Source organism: Heteronotia binoei, chromosome 15 (genome assembly GCF_032191835.1).
Source record: "Heteronotia binoei isolate CCM8104 ecotype False Entrance Well chromosome 15, APGP_CSIRO_Hbin_v1, whole genome shotgun sequence".
NCBI lineage: Eukaryota > Metazoa > Chordata > Lepidosauria > Squamata > Gekkonidae > Heteronotia > Heteronotia binoei.
The window spans coordinates 16,438,839-16,461,138 of record NC_083237.1 but is presented as its reverse complement, the minus strand read 5'-3'; the positions used below and the strand labels follow the sequence as shown (position 1 = coordinate 16,461,138).

The 22,300-nt window shown below is 43.0% G+C and overlaps 1 protein-coding gene across 1 annotated transcript in view; it reads left to right on the top strand.

Annotated features, from left to right (window-relative positions):
* LOC132583182 (vomeronasal type-2 receptor 26-like) overlaps positions 1 to 20,240 on the top strand; it is a 36,269-nt gene extending 16,029 nt beyond the window's left edge. Inside the window, exons 6-8 of the mRNA XM_060254851.1 lie at positions 973 to 1,869; positions 8,185 to 8,879; positions 20,163 to 20,240. Coding sequence (XP_060110834.1) covers positions 973 to 1,869; positions 8,185 to 8,879; positions 20,163 to 20,240 — 1,670 coding nt within the window. The remainder of the gene's footprint in view (positions 1 to 972; positions 1,870 to 8,184; positions 8,880 to 20,162) is intronic.
* Positions 20,241 to 22,300: the final 2,060 nt, after the last annotated feature.

The following is a 22,300-nucleotide window of genomic DNA, read 5'->3' as shown; positions in this document are numbered from 1 at the left end:
TTGTCTGAAGGGCTAGAATCCCATCCTCGTCGCCACTATAATGTACCACGCGGAGATGGAGAAAAGACACCATAAGTAATTGGATTAACAGTCCCCTGATTACCCATGGTCCTAAAATCTGGTTTTTCAGGGTGCAGAATAGGAGTTCAGATTTAACCTTCTTAAGAGCACAAGAGAAAAAAACAACAAGATAAATATATTTGAGGGAGAATAACAGGTTACCACAGTTTAATGAATCCCGATGTTATATGTGAAAACAGAAAGTACACCTCATATTGCACATTGTATACCACTGCATGTCTTACAAAGGTAAATACACACATGGATACACCCAATTATATCTCATTGCGGTTTTATACCTGTAGCACTGAGGGGGCAGCAGAAGCCAGGGGAGGCCCCATACACTGGGTAAAAGGCCAGGTAGAGCACTTTTCAAGAAGGCGGTAGCAGTAGGTTTGCCAGCCTTGGCTTGGGAATACCTGGAGATTTTGGGGGTGAAGTCTGGGGAAGGCAGGGTTTGGGAAGGACAGGGATCTCAGCAAGGTCCAATGCCATAGAGCCCAAAATAGCCATTATCTCCCATGGAAATGATCTTTATTTGCTGGAGAACAGTTGAATGACAAGAGATCTCCAGGTGCCACCTAGAGGTTGGCAACCCTAGCATCCTGATATGCCCTGCAGGAGCAAAAGGTGCACCACCTGCAGGAGACTCTCCTTCAAACCAACTCATAGCATTAGCTGTGGGCAGGGATGGAATTCTAGCAGGAGCTCCTTTGCATATCAGGCCACCACCCCCCCCCCAAATGTAGCCAATCCTCCAAGAGCTTACAAGGCACTTTTTGGTAAGCTCTTGGTGGGCAGATATTCCAGATCTCCAGGGCAGCACCTGGCATTGTAACATCAGAGTTTAATTCCTGAGATGTGTTACAATCCAGGAAAACTTGGTACAGAAACTCTCATTTTCTTTTTCAGACATGGATTACTGTTTTCAGTGTCCTGAAGATCGGTATCCAAACAATAACCAGGATTTTTGCATCCCCAAAATTATAACCTTCCTGTCTTATGTGGAACCTTTGGGGATTGTTTTGTCCATGTTTGTCCTTTTGTTTTCTTTCATTACAGCATTAGTACTGGGTATCTTCATTAAGCACCAGGACACACCCATAGTCAAAGCCAACAACCGGGAACTCACCTACATCCTTCTTACCTCCTTGTTGCTCTCCTTCCTTTGCATTTTTCTATTCATTGGCCGACCAGAAAAACTCAAGTGTCTCCTTCGACAAAGTGCTTTTGGCACAGTCTTCTCTTTGGCAGTTTCTTGTATTTTGGCCAAAACCATCATGGTGGTTCTAGCCTTCAAGGCTACCAAGCCAGGCTCCAAGGCGAGGAGATGGATGGGAAAACGATTGACCAACTCTATTGTTCTTTCCTGTTCCTTTATTCAAGCCGCTATCTGTGCTGTGTGGTTTGCCACCTCTCCTCCATTCCCAGATTTTGATATGCACTCAACACCTGGAGAAATTATATTACAGTGCAACGAAGGATCTGTGATTATGTTTTATTGTCTCCTGAGCTTTATGGGCTTCCTAGCTGTTATCAGCTTCACTGTCGCTTTTCTGGCCAGAAAACTGCCTGACAGTTTTAATGAAGCCAAATTTATCACCTTCAGCATGTTGGTCTTCTGTAGCGTATGGTTATCATTTGTTCCCAGCTACTTGAGCACAAAAGGAAAATATGTGGTGGCTGTGGAGATCTTCTCCATTTTGGCTTCCAGTGCTGGCTTACTGATCTTCATCTTTTCCCCCAAATGCTATATCATTTTGCTCAGGCCTGAACTGAACAATAAGGGGCAGATAACTCAAAGATATGGTAACAAATATAATGCATACAGTTCCCAGGTCATGTAAATACATCTCTGGATGTCCCGTGCTATGTACTCAAACACATGAGTCTGATGAAAACAGGAAAAGCAAGTAAACTGAACTATCAGACATGATGTAAAAGTCTCATGAAATGTGGTGTGAGAATAATCAGAGATGAAACCCAAACATAGCATGTATGAAAAAATCCCTGAATCATGTGAACTGTGAGAGTCTCTGAAATCAATGTCTGTGCAATTATATTAAAAATATTAATAATGATGTATTGAGCTGCATTTTTCTGTGTTGAATGTGTGCCAGGATGTGCTAGCAGTGTAACCAGAGTGTGTTGAGTGATATGGGAAAAAGTTCAGGACTTATTTAATAAGCTATACTTTCGGTAAATGTAACATAGGCCCTGCCCTGACCTGGATGCTCCAGGCTGGCCCAATCTCATCACATCTTAGAAGCTAAGCAGGGTTAGCCATGGTTAGTACTTGGATGGGAGACCACAAAAGAATTCTAGGGCCTCTACCCAGAGGCAAGCAATGGTCAACCACCTCTGAGTTTCTTTTGCCTTGAAAAACCTACAGGTCATCATAAGTTGTCTGTGATTTAATGGCATTTTCTACTGCATATGTAGGACCTGTATCAGACAGCTGAGTATAAAGCAAGTGTTCTGTGGCTGCAATCACACACACTAAATAATGCACTTTCAATCCAGTACAATCCAGTTGGAAAGTGGATTGACAGTGCATTACTTGGTGTGTGTGATTGCAGCTATTATTTCTTTCTCAGAAGTACCATGTTATACATGCTTAAGCCATCTACCTGACAAAGTAGACTTTGGAGGTTTCATTGAAGTCAGGGCTTTTTCTGTAGCAGAAACTCCTTTGCATATTAGGCCACAGACCCCTGATGTAGCCAGTTGTCCAAGAGCTTACAGTAGGCCCTGTAAGAAGAGCCCTGTAAGCTCTTGGAGGATTGGCTACATCATGGGGGTGTGGCCTAATATGCAAAGGAGTTCCCGCTACAAAAAAACACCCTGATTGAAGTATAGGGAATTTCCTTCCATATATGAGTTATATATTTACCAGCATCTGAGTTATATATTTACCTGCATTAATGTTTGGCTTCAAGAACCCAAATGTTTTCAGCCATGTCTTATGAATAGGATTGTCTGGTCTCCCACTATGGCATGAGACTTCCTGTTGACCTGCGGAAGAAAAATAAATTTTAAAATTGCCATCGACACGATGATCTTTTTTCATCAAACTTCCCTCACTTTGGATCTTGCATCATGATCTCCAGCTATAACAGGCTCAGCATCTGAGCTTGCAGATCCAGCCTCTTTGGTTTTCTTTTCTGGATATGCACTTCACTGCAAATCCCCAGACCCAGGGCTTTTTTTTCTAGGGGGTGCTGGAACCCTCAAGAGGGAAATGGAGGAGAAACACAGGTACGCCTCATGAACTTTGAAACATTTTTGTGGAGAATTTTGTTTCCGACTAAGAGGTTTTGGAACTCCATTCTGCTGTGTTCCCCCAGAAAAAAGCCCTGCCCAAACCAGATTCCCAACTGTCAGAGATTCAAGCCTCTGTCTGTGTGGGTTATTGCCCCTCATGCCTTGGGCAACACTCCAGACCAGGAGTGACCGCACGTGGCTCTTTCACACACATTTTGTGGCTCTCGAAGCCCCCGCTGCCCCATTGGCTGGTTTGGAGAAGGCATTTGTCTCCTTAAATCACTTCTCTAAGCCAAGTCAGTTGGTAGTTTGGAGAATGCATTTAAAATTAAATTTGCTTTCTTTCCACCTTTCTCTCCTCCCCATCTATTTTCCTTCCTTCCATCCATCTCTCAAACATCTGACATTTATTCTATGTGGCTCTTATGTTAAACAAGTTTGGCCACCCCTGCTCCAGACTGGGCTCTCGAGGTTAAAACACACACAAGCAAAGCAGGCCTTAAAATATATGAAGGTGTGACGGAAAGCTAGGGGTTAACCAGAAATTGAAGACGCACAGGGCCTGCGTCAGGTGACCTGAGGGTGGGGGCAAAGTGCTCGGAGCTCTCAGGGCGGGAAAGTGGTGGAGTGACAGAGGAATCTGCTGAGGCAGTTGTTCAGTCAGTTGGTGTCTGACAGAGTTGGTGCCTGTCAGAAGTCTGTCAGTGTTGGGGCCTGACAGAGACTGAGTGGGTCAGTTCGTGCCTGACCGAGGCTGGGAGGGCAGCTGATCCTGTGAAGGAGCTTGAGACAGTGGCGGGAAAGACTTCCAGAGGCTGCAAGCTCGACAAAACCAGCCAAGAGGGCTGTGTGTGAGGAACAAGTGTGAGTCAGTCAAGACCTGAACGGTCACAGACACCTATAGACAACTCTGAAGATCTAGTGAGGTGGTTGAGGGAGCAGATGTGGGTCTGAGGCACCAGGAGGACTGGCAGTAGTGGCTCCAGTCGTGGGGTGAGACTTGGCACATCATTCCCAAGAGGCCAGACCTTTGCTAGAGGTGGAGAGAACAAGATATAGGGAAACTGTGAACTGTGTAACTGAGAGACTCCAAAGGAAGAATAAGTTTTGTAAAGCCTGAAACAACTGAGCAACGTGTTAGCCTGTGTAAATATCTCCCATATCCCCAGTTTAAAGACTTTGTGTTATAATAAATCTGTGGTTTGAGTTAAAGTTCTTGAGAGCCTACATTTTTGGGAAAAACTAACAAAGCTGCTGTGGTCCCCTATGAAGAGAATTCTATTTCCATCAAATAAACAAGTAAAATACCCCGAAGAGACTGAGTTAAAGAGATCCAGTGAGGCTGTGAGGCTGGCGCTGCTATAGAAGGTTTATTAAAGGATTAACAATGTTACTACATAGTACATAGAACGTAGCTCGGCAGCGGAAAAAATAAAGATGATAGCTGTTATATCTAATACATACCTGTTATTAGATGGAAATCCTCTTGCAGCATAAGAGCCAAGCAGTAGCATAAACACATTCTATACAGTTCGTCATGATGAATTGCATTCTATACAGTTCATGTACATTCTGTATAGTTCATCGTGATGAAACATAGCACATCAGAGCATACTAGCAAGACATGGGCTTAAAGTTAGTATGGCTTCCCTCTAGTTTATACCCTTATTCAGGGGTCAATTTTTAGAAAAAAGGTGCAGGAGCTCAGTACCATATCTACTTTGCATATGCCCTGGGATCTGTGTGCAGCAGGGAGAGAACTCACCACTGCATGCAGACCCCGACTGGAGGTTCAGGAACTGTGCTCCTGTGAACTCCTGCTGAATTCAAGCCCTGCCCTTATAGCTTTTGCCCTCTCACATCAGGCGATCTCTTGACACAAATCAGGAATCCCCCTTGATGGACCTTTCTAGAAGATATTAGTCTACTCCTAATTCCCCCCTCTCCTCTGGTTATACAGCTGAATTGAGCACAGGTTCTCATGATCAACCAATCATCACATTCTTGAATTTGGCCTTGAAAGAGATAAGGATAGTAACAGCAGGAAACTCAAAATCATGAATACCTGCAGGTCAGACCAGGTCTTTTAATAATCGTGGTTACTCTTGAGGGAATTTTGTCTGCTTTGTCTCATGCCAGCCATCTTTCACCTTCAGGATCAGTCTCATATCTTTTCTTGCTCCCCTTTGGTGTAGTGGTTAAGTGTGCAGACTCTTATCTGGGAGAAGTGGGTTTGATTCCTCACTCCTCCACATGCACCTTCTGATGAGACCTTGGGTCAGCCCCAAGTTCTCTCAAAGCTGTTCTACTCAAGAGCAGTTCTGGGAAAGATTTCCCAGCCCCACTTACCTCACAGGGTGTCTGTTGTGGGGAGGGGAAGGGAAATGAGATTTGTAAACAGCTCTGAGACTCCTTTGGGTAGTGAAGGGTGGGGTATAAATCCAAACTCCTCCTCCTCCTTGTGAGGAAAAGCCCCCTACTTTTCATACATGTGAACATCATGATCACCAGCATGGTTGCCAGGGTGCCTGGAGATTTGACTCTCACACCTCTGCTCTAAGAAGTGGACTTTGCTTGCAGTTTCTAAGTCTCTGAAGAGTGTTAGCCAGAACTACAGACATGCTCCAGCTGCTCCTTGTGTGCCCAGTCTTGGCCACTGCAGTGGAAGAAGCCAGGCCACCATGTTTCCAGCCTGGCTCCATGGACCTAAAGCTAACAACAGCAGAATCCATCTTGCTTTCCTGACCCAAGCATACCCCACCAGGCTGAACTCATTCCTTCTTAGTGGGAAAGTCACACGTACACACCCTGAGCCTGCAAGCAACCCATCCGTTTTATGAATGGATTAATAGCTCTACTGTTGATCCTAATTGCTCAGCAATACCAGAACAATAACTCTTGTCCAGCAGAAGATGAGATAAGAGGAAGGACATCTCCTGTCTTCATCAAGTCTTTTGTCTAACTCGGGTGTACCTAGGCCAGTATTTTATTCCCTATTGTCACCTTCCCAGCTAATCCCATTTAATCTTAAGTATCCAGCCATTTCCATTCTCACCCTAGTCTAATACCTTGGAGCCGCCCCAGGCAGCATTGCAGCTTGGAAATTTCCAGCTTCACCAGACTAAGGTGAAGTTCATTGGTCAAAACTGGCATCCAATCAGGAGTCAGCAAGGGATGTCCAGCCTTCTTGGTCATCGCAGAGCCTCCCCCTGCTCCTCCCCAAGACCTCCCAGCCCCTGAGGGTCTGAGGGAGCCTATTTAACCTCTGACCCAACTCCACTCATGTGTGCTTCTATTCAGCAACCCACCTTCCGCTGTCTAGATCCATCCCCAATTCTGGCCACAGTTTTGGGTCCATTTCCCCTGTCCTCTCATGTCGCCATTGGAACCTTCCTGGAAGAACTACGATGGTAAATATCGCCCTGTATGTCTACCCTGATATGTGTCCCTATCAATCTATCTATTTTTCCTAGACCTGTATGAATGTGTGAATGTTTTGTATTTTACCTTGTGTGAAAGAACTACTATTCTAAATAAATTACAATTGGTTTTCATTAAATTAGAGTCCATGTTTATTGAGCATTGACTATCTGAATGGTTGAGCCTGGTATACACAGATAACAAAGATTCCTATTGGGCCAGCTGTCTCTCAATCTAATTCCCCAATCTCATTTTGAGAGCAGTTTCCCTAACAGAAATTGGTGGAGAAAGCTTGGGCATTATCCTGTTTGTGTGAACGCACGCGAGTCGACACGCGTGTCTTCATACAGACAGACGTAAGGTTGCACCGTTCAGAAAGTCTTGCTAGTGAGGCTATTGCGTGAGTGATTGAGTGAATGAGTTCTGTGTGAACGGCTCTAGCGAGCATCTATCATTGTGGGTTGGGCTGCCCCCATTTCTATCATTCAACTGGACTTCTCAGCCGCACCTAGGAGGCCAGACCCCTCGAAAGAGGACTGAGCCCGATAGAACGCAAGGGGGAAGTCCCGTGAAGTCTGGCCGCCGTCCCGAGGCCTTCTAAACGCGTCTATCGTGGGAGGGAATGTCAGGACAGGCTAGGATTGTTTAAGACCTGGAAAGAGCGCCCTTCCCTTCTCCCTTTTCTTTAGAGCTTAGTGCACACACGCACACACACTACATACACACTCAGACACCTACACACACACACACATTTTAAGTCCTTACACGAACCTAGGCCAAGGCGAGTATAAGGCACCCGACAAGCCTGAGAACGCGGGGGTGATAAAACCAGTGTGATCAGACCGTCGGACAGGATTTTAGGGTTTGGCCGAGACCCTGACGTTGGCGAACTCAATGAACTTAGTTTTGGCCGAGTGCAGCCTTAAGCTGACTCGAGGATTTTAGGGTTTGGCCGAGACCCTGCCGTTGGCGAACTCGATGAACTTAGTTTTGGCCGAGTGCAGCCTTAAGCTGACTCGAGGATTTTAGGGTTTGGCCGAGACCCTGCCGTTGGCGAACTCGATGAACTTAGTTTTGGCCGAGTGCAGCCTTAAGCTGACTCGAGGATTTTAGGGTTTGGCCGAGACCCTGCCGTTGGCGAACTCGTTGATCTTAGTTTTTAGCCGAAGCTCAATTGGAGATTAGCGGTAGGCGAAATAGAAGGGAACTAAAAAGAGAAATCCCCACACGCCACAATGGATATTCTTGCCCAAAAGAAAGAGATCCCCAAATTGGACAAGTGGCTGATAAAGAAAGGAGATAATCCCTGGAAAGAAGGACTCTTTAACCAAGGCTCTGATCCCCTCCAATCCCTCAGGGACATTTTTGAAGAGGGTTGCAGCAACAAAACAATTAGCACCGGCAAGAGAGATCTTTTTGCCACGTGGGGCTTGTTTGAAGCCCTACGGGATAGCACTGTCCTGATTAAGCAACTCAGGGAGCAGCTAACCCAGAAAGATCAGCAGACAGAAAAGAAGGAACAAGAATTGGAGGCAAGCCTTAAGAGACATGCAGAGGTGCTGGAGGATGAGTTCCGGAAGCATACAGCGGAAAAGGAACTCATACTCCAGACCCATGAGGCAGAAAAAGCAGAATTGCATAGAAAACACGCCGCAGAGATAAATAGACTGGCGGCGGAAAACAATAGCTTGGATCTCGACTGGCAACATGCAAGTCGAACCATAGAAGAGATTAGAGCAGAGAAACACACCTTAAATTTAGTACACCAAGACACCATGTCCGCTCTAAAAAAGGCCCAATCGCAGGTAAAGGCGTTGGGAAAGGAGCTGGAGCAAACAAAAGACCGAAATAATAAGTTGCAACATGCCGCTGAGATCGCCACAGAAGCGGTGAGAAAAAACAAAGAAGCAGCCAATCATGAGGCATGCAAAAAGGAGATCGCTCTCCTGCAGAATAAGATAGACCGCAAAAATGCTCTCATAGCGGCTGTCTCTCCATCCAGCCTCTATGCTTTTTCATCAGATGAGGAAAGTGAGGATGAGGAGGTAACCAAAGTTAGTGGAACTGCCCCCGCCCTGGTATGTCCGGTAATCACTCGACAGACCACCCCCAGACATGGGAACGGCAAGGAGACAGTACAGGTGGTAGAAGGAAATAAAAACAGCTCAGCCCCAGTCCGTCCTGTGGTCACTAAAAAGACCACAGCCAGAAAACAGAATGAAGCTGAATCTGTAAAAGTAGTGAAGGAAACCAGATCTTGGGGAGCAGAGGACATTAAAATGACTGCCAGCTTCCTTGGCCCCTATAACATAGACACCTCAGTGTTGTGGATGGCCAGCGCTAGAATTCACTACAAAGAAGCCTCCTTAACTGAATTAAACCATGTGCTGAGATTATGCGCCTCAGGCCCTGAACTAAACAAAGTAAGAAATGTAATGTATTGCCTGAACCCTTCTAGTGCCACCATCTTAGAATGGATGGCTGAGGTACTATCTTACACGTGGGATGGAGATGATATAAAAGATCTCTACCATCAGACCTTACAAGGTCATGATGAGCATCCAGTGAACTATCTAATAAGGAAGAAATTCCTAGCAGAAGCAGCTAAAGTAGTATTACCCAAAGACAGTGGGGAACCAGATTATGAGAATCAAAATTTCATATCTGATGTGATCAGAGGTCTCAATATACCCACCGTGAAGTGCTATGGCATAACAATCATGGCAAAAACCACCTGGAAAGATCTAGAGGCTAATCTCTACAACGTTGGCAAATTTATGGTAAGAGAGAGTAGAATGAAAGCTGACTATGCGAAAAGGGAAATAGTTCATGAAGACTACACAGCTAGATTAAGTGATTATGAGAAACATGAGCTCCTGAAAGACAAACAAAATCTAACCCACGCTCTCCATGAGGTCAAATGCAGACTGGAGAATGCTTTAAAGCATGCCCAAGTCTCTGAACAAAAGGTTGCTGTTTTAGAAACACAGCTCACTCAAGCACAATTAAATAGAAAAGGCCAGCACCCTGCTTACTGGAATCAGGAACAAGATGGGCATGGAAAAGAAAGCCAGAACTGGAAGTTCCAAAACAATGGCCTTGGTTCCAGCTCTTCTTGCCATCCCCAGCTTGCCCCAAAGGTTCCCCTTCACAAGCAGGCTTATGCTCCTAGGCAGACACAGTCAGCCTCTGGGCAACCCTGGCCTCAGCGGACCCCTCGAGACAAAGTCAGAATGGCAGCTTGGTCCCAGCTTAGAGCCACTGGAGCAGACATGAAGCAGTTCGATAAGCAGCCCACACATGTGCTACTTGCTGCACTTTCAGAAGCCATGAAGCCACCAGGGCACATGGCTCCCAATGCCACAGGGTTTGCAGAAAATGGAGATAGCTTCCCCAAGGCTACTGCTGTGGAAGATTTCCCTAATAAGGAAAGGGTAGGGAAACTTACAAATCCTACTCATGAAAAGGATTTAGAAATCCAACAGCTTGCTGAGAAAAATCTGGAACTTCAGAAAAGGTTAGAAGCTAGGAAAGAAAAGGAAACTGCCAGTCTCCTTCAAAATGTTCTGGAGTCTTGCAGGGCCACAGAGAGGAGACTGGAAATTCTGGAAGTGCTGGATAAGAGGAAACATGGCGGGGCAAACCCAGCTGTGCAGCCCCAGACTTCTTTCCCCCATGAAAATGAGAAAACAGTCCCTATTTCAGTTCTCCTACCCCAGAATCAGGAAGGAAATGTGGCTTCTGAGCCTATGCAGAGTTCCACAATCATGGCACAAGGTATTCATTTTAGCAAGGACTTGCTCCAGACACTCCTACATGAGCAAGTCTCAGCCCTTCTGGCTAGAAATTTACTGTCTTTATCTCATCCCATTTGGGGAATTTGAAGGCCAGAATTCTGTGGAACTTCAGAGAATGGTAATCCCACATGGGCAGGCAAGGTTCCTTTGTCTCTGAACCTCCCCCCACCCAAAGGAAAATCTAACATCTAGACTCGAATGTCTCTTAAAACAGAGAGATCTGGCTTTATTAGGTTTAAAGGTAACAAGGGCGCCTTTTCCCTTGACTAAATAAGAAAACATACAAGCAATGACTTGGACTACAATTAGACCAGGCCATTTCTCCAGGTAAGGCCTGGAGATCTCCTGGAATCCCAGCAAGGGTTCCAGCCTGCAGAGTTAGTTTTCTCTGCAGGGTAATGGGAGCTTGATGTAATATATATTTAGTTTAACCCTTTAAAGATGCCAGCATCAAGTACCTGAGAAAGAGAGACTGCACTAGTTTTTGTTAATTCAAAACATTTAGAGCAAAATGTAAGAAACTGTTTTAACTTTCAAATTGGCTGGAAGAAAATCTGTGAAACTCCCAAGTTCATTTTCCTCTCTCTTGCTTATAAAGTAAATATATATATATATATATATATATATATATATATATATATATATATATATATATATATATATATATATATATATTTCCTCAGTTCTATTAATTTTAAATGGTATAGCCTCTGAGCTTGTACAGAGTGCCTGCAGATTGGCCCAAATAGAGCTGGCTAAAGTATTGCAAATGCTCAGCACTCTTGCTATCAGGAAAAAAAAATGCTAATTGTGCTCCCTCTTGCTCAATGGAAATCTGTAGCAGTAAAGATTTGATAAGTAACTAAGGCAAAGGAACAGAGTTTTAAATGCATTGCCCTGAGAAGTTAAATTTTTGTTTATCTCAGGTCTCCTTAAGGTACAAGCAACTCAGTGTCTTTGAGAGAGAGAGCCTCATTGTCATAAGAAGTGTTGCCTCTCCTTCTCAAAGGTCACAGCAACACAAGACAGCTAACCTCAAATGGGCAAGTCTGTCATTTAAATTTGAAAGTACAGAAAGTAGAACCTCCAGCTGCAGGAGCAGCAACAACTAATGTAGTACTGATTGGCAAATCTCATGCAGACCCTCTTGAAATAAACTCAGCCAAATCCAGCTTGAGTTAAAGAAACTGGAAAGAGTTACAATTTTGAGCCCCACCCAGGCAGAAAGCTCATTATTTTCCTCCTCCACCTTTCTTTGTAAAAACTTATCAGGGTCAGATAAGAGTGTACTGGCCAAATCCATTGTGTCTGTTTGGCCTTTTGTTAAGGCAAGCATTCACTTAATCCAAGAGGGAAGGAATTTTGGTTTGTCTGTTAAAACCTTCCCCATCTTCTTCATCTAGGGGGGGTGGAAATAGTGTGGAAATACAGTTGAGGTATTTTTGTGCTATTTTGAATTCTCATCTTCTGATTTTGGGTCTAAAAAGATATAATTTCAAAAGTTTTTCATTACCAAACTTTTTTTAAATATTGCAGTCTCTCACAGAGACAGCCTCTTCCCAGCCAGAGAAAGACCTGGGTGGAAGAGGTGCATACTACTTTGTTTTTTGTAAGGTTGCCTGTCTCCAGGTGGGACCTGGAGGTCTCTCCCAAAATCATAGCCTTTCCCCCAGTACATTGAGGCTAGTGCCTCTGGAGGAAAAGAGTGTCCAAGGAAATGGACTGCATGCCTTGTGATTTTCAAATTTGATTCAAAGTTTCAGGAATCTCCAGCCTGGAGCTGGCATCCCAAAGCTCTACTTACAGCCAATCCTTCTCTGCTAGAGAAAATCCTCTGCCTGTAAACTGCCCTAATACTAAGAGATCTCCTAGATTAGAAGCTTGCTTTCTGTTACTTATTTTTGCTGTACCTTTTAAGTCTTAAAATATTTTTTTTTTCCTAGTGACTGGTGCCAATCTCCCCTATACTCAGGTTTTGTAGCTTTAATTTTAAGGGAAACACTTTTAGGAAATTGCTCCTCAAAGTTTATTGGGCATTCCCAGTGCTTTGTAGTAAAAGGAAAATGCTTTGCAATCTATAGGCCCTTTGCTAAACATTAGAGCTAAGAAAATTTTATCTCACCAATTTTGGTTCCTACAAGAAGTGTAGGACATCTGTACACTTCCTTGGGGTAAAATTACCCTCTCCCTGTGCTTTTTCTCTCTTAAGCCTCAAGAACTAATACTCTGGTTGTTGGCAGAATTCCTGAAAGTTTTTGGTCTCCATTAGAAATCTGGATCCCTCAAATGTGCTTCAACTATTGATATCTTCATTTGCTCTCTGAATGTCATTTATAGCTATGTTCCATCTATGACCAATCTTCCCTTTTAGTTATTTGGTGAATCTTGAGTTTTAACTCTAATTTAATCCTGTCTGCCTGTGGAAAGAGGTATCCACATGTTCTTAAAAGGCCCCAACTTGTGGGCTCAGTATCTTTGTTTGGTCTTAAGCAATATAATGACCACTGAATGGTTCTGCCTCCACCTATATCTTGTTAGGACTAGACTTTCTCTGAGCGAAAACCCTTTTCTATTTTCCCATGTTCTCAAGGAAATGAGCAATAACCTGTTAGATTCTTAATGTAGATTCCTCAGAGTTCATTTCTGATCATGATTTTCTTCTTGCTACTAAATGTCCTTTTGTGTTATTTTTTGCATCTATAACCAGTTGGCTGAGCCTATCAAGGCTCTCCAAATTAAGTCTTGTTGTATTATGCTCAAATGTTGGTCTACTTGGTATTTCTGACAGCATGTTGCCTTCTAGCAACACATTCTTTGCACTCTGTGTATGCACAGAGGAAAATCGTTCTCTGGCACAAGCCTTAAACCTGGAGCATTGTGTCATCATCCTAGTTCTACCTTTTACTCCATAAAAGGTTTCTTCTTCAAGGGATATGTTTTCGTGCTTCAAGTCTTTCTTGTGACTTGTCCTTGCAACAACCCAGCATTTTTCTCTTGATACTACAGATGCCTTGCCACATCTTTTCTCTTTTTATGAATTGTTTAATGTGTTGGTCCAGGTATTAACCAGTATTTGATTTCTAGGATTTGTTTTGTTAAGTTTGCTCGTCTTTCCTTTCAATATAGATGTGCAGGGAATCTGGACCTGCAAATCAAGTCTAATGCATGCTCAGTAGTTCTAAGAGTTGTTGATAGTCCTGTTAAGAATTGTTTTAGGTATGTGTAACCATTATGTTGCTTTTCAGAATTCTTGTTTTGTTAAGTTTTTGTTGAAATCTATGCTCACATGTGAGACCCCCATACCAAGATCGTTTTAGCTGAACTAGCCCAGAGAAAAACTGGATTTAGTGGGACCTGATCAGCTCACTAATGTCCAGGTTTTTAATTTCTCTGCTCTAGCTCACCTGCCATTTTGGGTATGATCCCTCTCATATAAAGCTAGCTAGCATTGTTCTATTGAGGCCTCAGTTTTTGTTTTTGAAGTTTTTATTTTGTTTTGACAATTTATTATATTCCAAAGCTATAGCAAAGGTTTTCTTTTGTCTCTTCTTTGTGGAACTATTTTCATTATATGGGGGACGCCCCAACTATGGTCAGTTTCCTGGAGCTCCAAGCTTGTGCACAACGTTTTATTTTAAGTTTTATGTTGCAACAAAGAATATTTTGGGTTGTGTTTTCTGTACTGTGTATGTTACTTCCCTTCCTTGACAAGGAAAAGGCCTCCTAAAGTCTTGAATGCTTAGTGTAATAGGCAAACCTGCCCAATGCAGGCCCCTAACATGACATATGTAAGCTTGTGACGTAAAAGCTCACTGGTCACCACACTTTGGACAGGAGGACACTTCACTAATAGCTTTTTAAGACTCCTTTCTTCATGGTTGAATGTATGCATTCTTGATCTGCTTTCACTGCTCCCTACAATGGTACAGAATCATCTCCATGTTGTCATGTGTGAATGTTTTTGGTTCCTTTTTGGTTCTTTCCTCAAAGCCCACTGTTGCTCTATGAACCATCGGTGATACAGGCTGAAAAGCACCATTGCCAATTCCATGATGGGTTACAGGAAGAATTCCCTTTTAGCAACAATAAAGACAGATTTTGCTGGGTGCTAGGGGGGGTGGGAAGACTCTTTAGTTCACCCTCCACTAGGACTTTCACATACCCAATAGGTACATGGAAGAAGATCCTCTTCAAACCCCAGTATAAGAAGCTTATCAAGGGGGGGAGAAGAAGAAAAGAAGACTCAAGGTTAAGATATGAATTCACTTGTAACCACGAATTCTAATGTACCTGTGTGTTTTTCTAATCAATTATTGTCATGATTGCGTGTGATTTATAGATCAATTCTTGTTATTTATCTGGTTTAAATGGCAGTAATGATTTTATGAACTCAACTTTTATTTCAATGATTGTAACCCTGTGTTTTAATACTGTATGCCCTACAATGTTGCCAATGCCTGTTATCCCTGCATCGTAGTATTCAAAGGAAGGAACTTTTGGCCTATTGGGATATTTTTCCAAATTGATTTTTGAATAGTTTAGATAGTGGCTCCAACCTTTTTAGATAGACGGTACACCCCGGTAGACCCCTGAAGCTACGTGGACTCGCCGCCTGTCAACTACAGATATGGACATTGTGTTATTGCAAGACCTCGCCACCAGATGGTGACGTAGGTCTTGAGGGGGGGAACTGTGAGGAAAAGCCCCCTACTTTTCATACATGTGAACATCATGATCACCAGCATGGTTGCCAGGGTGCCTGGAGATTTGACTCTCACACCTCTGCTCTAAGAAGTGGACTTTGCTTGCAGTTTCTAAGTCTCTGAAGAGTGTTAGCCAGAACTACAGACATGCTCCAGCTGCTCCTTGTGTGCCCAGTCTTGGCCACTGCAGTGGAAGAAGCCAGGCCACCATGTTTCCAGCCTGGCTCCATGGACCTAAAGCTAACAACAGCAGAATCCATCTTGCTTTCCTGACCCAAGCATACCCCACCAGGCTGAACTCATTCCTTCTTAGTGGGAAAGTCACACGTACACACCCTGAGCCTGCAAGCAACCCATCCGTTTTATGAATGGATTAATAGCTCTACTGTTGATCCTAATTGCTCAGCAATACCAGAACAATAACTCTTGTCCAGCAGAAGATGAGATAAGAGGAAGGACATCTCCTGTCTTCATCAAGTCTTTTGTCTAACTCGGGTGTACCTAGGCCAGTATTTTATTCCCTATTGTCACCTTCCCAGCTAATCCCATTTAATCTTAAGTATCCAGCCATTTCCATTCTCACCCTAGTCTAATACCTTGGAGCCGCCCCAGGCAGCATTGCAGCTTGGAAATTTCCAGCTTCACCAGACTAAGGTGAAGTTCATTGGTCAAAACTGGCATCCAATCAGGAGTCAGCAAGGGATGTCCAGCCTTCTTGGTCATCGCAGAGCCTCCCCCTGCTCCTCCCCAAGACCTCCCAGCCCCTGAGGGTCTGAGGGAGCCTATTTAACCTCTGACCCAACTCCACTCATGTGTGCTTCTATTCAGCAACCCACCTTCCGCTGTCTAGATCCATCCCCAATTCTGGCCACAGTTTTGGGTCCATTTCCCCTGTCCTCTCATGTCGCCATTGGAACCTTCCTGGAAGAACTACGATGGTAAATATCGCCCTGTATGTCTACCCTGATATGTGTCCCTATCAATCTATCTATTTTTCCTAGACCTGTATGAATGTGTGAATGTTTTGTATTTTACCTTGTGTGAAAGAACTACTATTCTAAATAAATTACAATTGGTTTTCATTAAATTAGAGTCCATGTTTATTGAGCATTGACTATCTGAATGGTTGAGCCTGGTATACACAGATAACAAAGATTCCTATTGGGCCAGCTGTCTCTCAATCTAATTCCCCAATCTCATTTTGAGAGCAGTTTCCCTAACATCCTCCTCTTCTTCTTCATTTCCAAATAGCAACCTCAGCTTGCCCTATTGCTAGCCACACCCCTTTCCCCCAGGTTTTTCCTCAGTAGGCAATAGCTCATAGACAGGTAGGCTTATATAAAGGTTGACATTTGCTCATTATGCACAACTTATTTTACTTCTTTTAATTGAATGGTCAATTTCAATTGCACACAAATTGCATGCATCCCTTGACCGTTTTCCAGGGCTGCAATTGAAAGGCACATCAGGGAATGTTATTGGGAGTTGAGGTTTCTGTTGCTTCGTGTATAAAAAAATCTGAACCCGACCAAGCAAACTAAATTCTTAACCATCTACAATTATTTATTTATATACATGCTGATTATACAGCTGATGAAAGGACAGCGCAGTTTCTGTAGAAAAATAGTTTCAGGAAGGTACATGTGCCGGTCTGCAATAGAGAACAGCTAGATTGAAGTCCAGTAGAACCACAGTGACCAACAAGGCATCTGTCAAAGAGAGCTTGGACTCTTGAAACCTCCTACCCTGAAAATCTTGTTGGTTTCTAACGTGCTACTTGACTGAATTCTCACTGTAGACAATTGTAACCTATAATGTTAAATGACAAAACGGATCTAAAAAACTAATCTGATGACAAACTAGTCCTGTGCACAGGTCCTGCACAGAATTCCTACTCCTATTTACAAGGTACAGTGGATGCACACAGGGCTAGCACTAGACTGTCCGGCACATAGGCAAGGCTAACTTCTGGGCCCCCCCTTGCACTGATAACATCACCGAGTCATATGGAAAGCACTCAATTTGGTGCCCCCAGAAGGCTGGTGGCCTAGGAAATCACCTCGTTTGTGTAATGGCAGGGCCAGCTCTGAGTATCATGGTTTGAGCAGGCGCTCAGAACTGGTGTCTCCCTGGCTCAAACCCACTATTCTACACATTCACACTACAACAGCTCTTGGAGATCCAAGTATGTGCTACAGTCGATAGAATATTCTCTGATCAGTCCCTCTTTGCATTTCACTTTTTGTTTGTTTGTTTGTTTCTGTAATGGGGGCCGGAATCTCCTTCCACCTGATCAGCGCCTTAGTCCTCTTCCCATTTTTTTTTAATGGTAAAAAAAAATAATCATACAACTATACATACAACTACTTTTTACACTCACTGATCTTCTTTAGTGGCTCATGCACATACAATCTGTGTACAATTTGTATATTTTTTCCCCTTCTATTTGCATTTAGTAGTTCTCGTGTAATATCCAACGCATGTACAGCTGAAGAGAAGTTACAGAATTCACATTTATCCAGGTACTGGTTCCTGGTTTTATTCATAAAGCGAAAAGCCATTGGTTCTTACTTATAAAATGCTTTCGCGTGTACATGTGGGATGCAACATCTGCGGGGCTTTTTTGGAGCAGGAACGTACCAGAGCACAGTTCTGGCTGACTTGGTGCCAGGAGGTGTGGCCTAACATGCAAATGAGCTCCTGCTGAGCTTTTTTCTATAAAAAGCCCTACGTGTGACAATAGTGATGCCAGGGGTGTGTGGCCTAATATGCAAATGAGTTCAAAAAAGCTCTAAACATATGAATAAAGAAACTGACAATTCCATCTATGCTCCCAGAATGTTATATCGGGTGCTTTTGCTCTTGATTCTGTTGTAGAGTAGGGCATGAGGAGAGGTGAAACTTGCCCCTTGCACCATTTTCCTGGTTCTGATGAGATGATTTGCCCCATTTGAAACACTTGGATGTACTGGTATTACCCATTATACAGACATGGGCATTATCTTTTATATACATTTTCTAAATATGTGTGTGCTTAAATAACATGAATAAACACATAGAGTTGGCATAGAGGGAAGCCATATTGACTCCTACAGGTAACCCCATGGACTCTTTTCATTGGAGAATTACATAGGCCTTATGAAGTCCCTAAGATAAACACTCAAAAGAAGTTCCACTGAATTGATTAGGCTACTGACTTCAGCTCCCTACCAAGTCTATTTAGGTTTGTAACATTGAATTTTGACATGCTTTCTATTCATTAGGTGTTCTCTCTGGTTCAGCTCAGGTCTCAGCACAATAATGTAACATTTTGGGGAAAAGATACAAAACAGTAAGCCAACACTGGAAGTCAAGATGGAAAAGATCTCTACTGCTACCATGTATTTCCCTTTGGCACTCAGGTAGGTTGGAACAAAAGATACCCAAACACTGCAAAAGATTAACATGCTGAAGGTGATAAATTTGGCTTCATTAAAGGTGTCAGGGAACTTCCTGACTAGGAAAGCCACAATCAAGCTTATGAGGGACAGAAGACCCATGTAACCTAGGACACTGTAGAACATGATGAGAGACCCCTCATTACATTTAACAACGATCTCTTCATTCAGCGACTGTGTGTCAAAGTCAGGGAATGGGGGAGTGGTTCCTAGCCATACTGTGCAAATGCCTACTTGAATAAAGGAGACAGTAAGAACAACTAAATTGGTCAGTCTTTTCCCCACCCACTTCCTCATCCTGGAACCAGGTTGGGTGGCCAGGAAAGCTAGGATCACAGTGATAGTTTTGGCTAACACACAAGAAATAGCCAGAGAGAAAATGATGCCAAAAACAGATTGCTGGAGAAAACAAGTCACTTTCGCAGGTTGTCCGAGGAAGAGCAATGGGCAGAGGAAGCAGAGCATGAGGGAGATGAGGAGAGTGTAAGTGATAGCCCGATTGCTGGCTTTAACTATGGGAGTATCTTTGTGCTTAATGAAAATCCCTAATACAAAGACTGTGGTCAGAGAAAAAGAAACTGCAACCAAGGACAAACTGATCCCTAAAGGTTCTTCATAAGACAGAAAGCTTATAATCTTGGGAATGCAGATATCTTGTTCCTTGCTTGGATATTGATCTTCTGGGCATTTCATACAGTCCTCCATATCTGAAAAAGAAGGCAATGTCAGGACCAGCTTATATGTCACTTGTAACTGATTCTTACAATGGTCTTCAATGTGGGAGATGTCCACTTGCGTTGATTTGTTTCTTGATACAGGAAAGCTGATTAGGGTGAGGAGGACAATTGGTTTACAGCTTTTAAGTATCTTCTGGTTTTGAGAAAAGGATGGAAAGACAACTCATTTTTTTTTAAATGTCAGTCAGTATACAGATGTGCAGGCTGATGGGACCTCTGGATCAATGTCTTGTATACTAATCCAGATGTGAAGGTCCTTGCTACAATATGTATGACACTCACAGGTAGAGATATAGGTGAGTAGTTTATGGAGGAGGAGGAAAATAATTGGTTTTTATACCCCACTTTTCTCTACCTTTAAGGAATTTCAAAGCAGCTTAAAATTGCCTTCCCTTCCTCTCCCCACAACACGTACCATGTGAGGTAGGTGAATCTGAAAGGGTTTTGAGAGAACTGTGATGGACCCAAGGTCACTCAGCTGTCTGCATGTGGAGGCGGAGTGGGGAATCAAACCCGGTTCTCCAGATTAGAGTTTTTTCCTCTTAACCACTGCACGACATTGGCTTTATATGTCAGATGGTAGGTTACTGCTTGGGAAATGGCAACCTGAATTACCAGTGTATACTGGGAAATTTGTTGCACTGCACCACCTACCTTTCTGGTTTGACATCTTGCCTTTTGGGCATAGAACACAATCATAGCAACAGAATTTCTCCCCTTCTTTCTTTTTCTTCTGATACCCAGGGAGACAGTAGTTGTTACATCGAGAAATGGGTAACGCCTGTCCATAAACATGAAAGACTTTTTATTCAGGAGAGATGAGACTTTGTTTTGTTGCTTTTTAGCTGATATAGCAAATAGAGTTGCTTTTTAGCTGATACGAACCAAAGTATAAACAAAAAAATTCATCCTGGTTCATGGTTTGCAAACCTTGGTTCGTGCCATCTCACTCCTATGAACCTCCCATGAACCTCTCAGGTGGCTTTGGGAAGTTCATGTAATTAATGTTGGCACACATGCTGGTGCCAGTGGCAGGGTTTTAAATGCCTTCTCCAAGCCACTGGTGCTGCTGCAGCATGACTTGGTGAGTGCACTCAGAAGGCATTTAAGCAAACCACATTTAAATGCCTCCTGAGTTCACTTGGGAGTTGCAATGTGATGGCGGCAGCAGCAGTCCAGCTTGCAAAAAACATTTAAAGCTGCATCATAAACCATGAACCTTGAACCTGTTCATTAAACACTAAGGTTCATGGAGGTTTGTGGTTTTGTGAAACCCCACAAACCGTGAACCTTCATGTACCTCCATTTTCCTGGTTCATCATGCCCATCCGTAGTAGCAACTACCAAGTGGGAAGCTAATGTGGATCAATATGTTACACTGAAGAATGACGTGGCTATTGCGAAAGGCTTTAAACTCACCTGGTTAAAAGTTCTGTGCCACACAATTATACTTTCATTTATGATGAAGTTTTGTCCTTCATCTACCCTGCCAACTTTCACTCTATGGAAAGATTTGTTGGGGAAGGTGACCAAATTCACTATGTCAAATCCACCTGCTGTTTCTTTATTTGCATTGAAACATATTGTCCCACCATCTGAGGTGTTCAGGGAAATATCTTGAAGAAATAGGTGAAGCTATTGAAAAAGGAAATAAAAAGAAAGTCTATGACAACCTTCATGCTAAAATTATCAATACACTTTTCCTTGTTAATATGTCTTTATGAATTTTTCTTTAGACTGATATCATAAGATCTTGGAAACTAAACAGGATCATCCTGGGTTAGTACATGGATGGTAGACCACCATGGAAGTCCAGGGCCAGTATGTAGCATCAGGCAATGGCAAACCACCTCTGTTTGTCTTTTGCCTTGAAACTCCTCCTGGGTTGCCACAAGTCGACTGCAATGTGGCTGTACTTTCCACCACCTCTAGTTCAAAAATACAGTGATTTACATCTAACATTTTCAGGCTCAAAAAAATAGGAGGCATGTGAAGTCTTAACCTTTTGTCATTTGATAAGGCATACATCACAATTTTACCTATTATTCCTGGAAGAACACAGCTCGATTTTTGTCTTGCTTCAATTCATTGGTTCATAGAAATGAAGACCTCATTAGAGGGACATACCTTCTCCATAGATGATAATTGTACGAGCTCTGATATCTGTGAGTGGCTGATAAACCCGTGAGATTATATCATTAAATTCTTCCATACCATGCAACTGTGATTGCTGAGGGATTTTTTCTATGAAGGCTAAACAGATCCTGTTCTGAGAAAGTCGTGGTTCCAGGACCTGCAAGAAATGCTCCCCGCTTTCATTATCTACAGAGAAAATTCCAATCCATGTCCATCTGAAGTGGAGAAGCAATTTGATAATGCCAATGTACTGAAGTTCTTCATTTGGGATCATGCGGTAAAAGGATGGGGATTCTGTTGTACTTTTGTACTCCGGGGGAAATGAACCAAAGGTGAGCTAAAAGGAAATGTACTGATGATTTAGAGAGGAGGTAATGGGAATGTCTCATGTATTCACTTGTTCATGCAATGAAGGAAATAATTACTAAATATCAATGTCATAGAAATATTTCTGAGTCTTCTGCACTTTTCTAAAATTTGTTTAAAGACCTTTCTACTACCCTGTATTACCCCTTTTCTACATATAGGTGAAGCAACACATTTTTCAAACAAATGAGAATACATAGTTTTGCTTGGGGCTTTTCTTTTTTTCTGGGGGAATGCGGTGGAATGGACTTCCAGAACCTCTTCATGGAAACAAAATTCTCAAAAAAAAATGTTTAAAAGTTCATGAGAGGCATCCATGTGTTTCTCTGTCATTTCCCTCTTGAGAGTTCTGGAACCTCATTTTCCAGAAAAAAAAAACC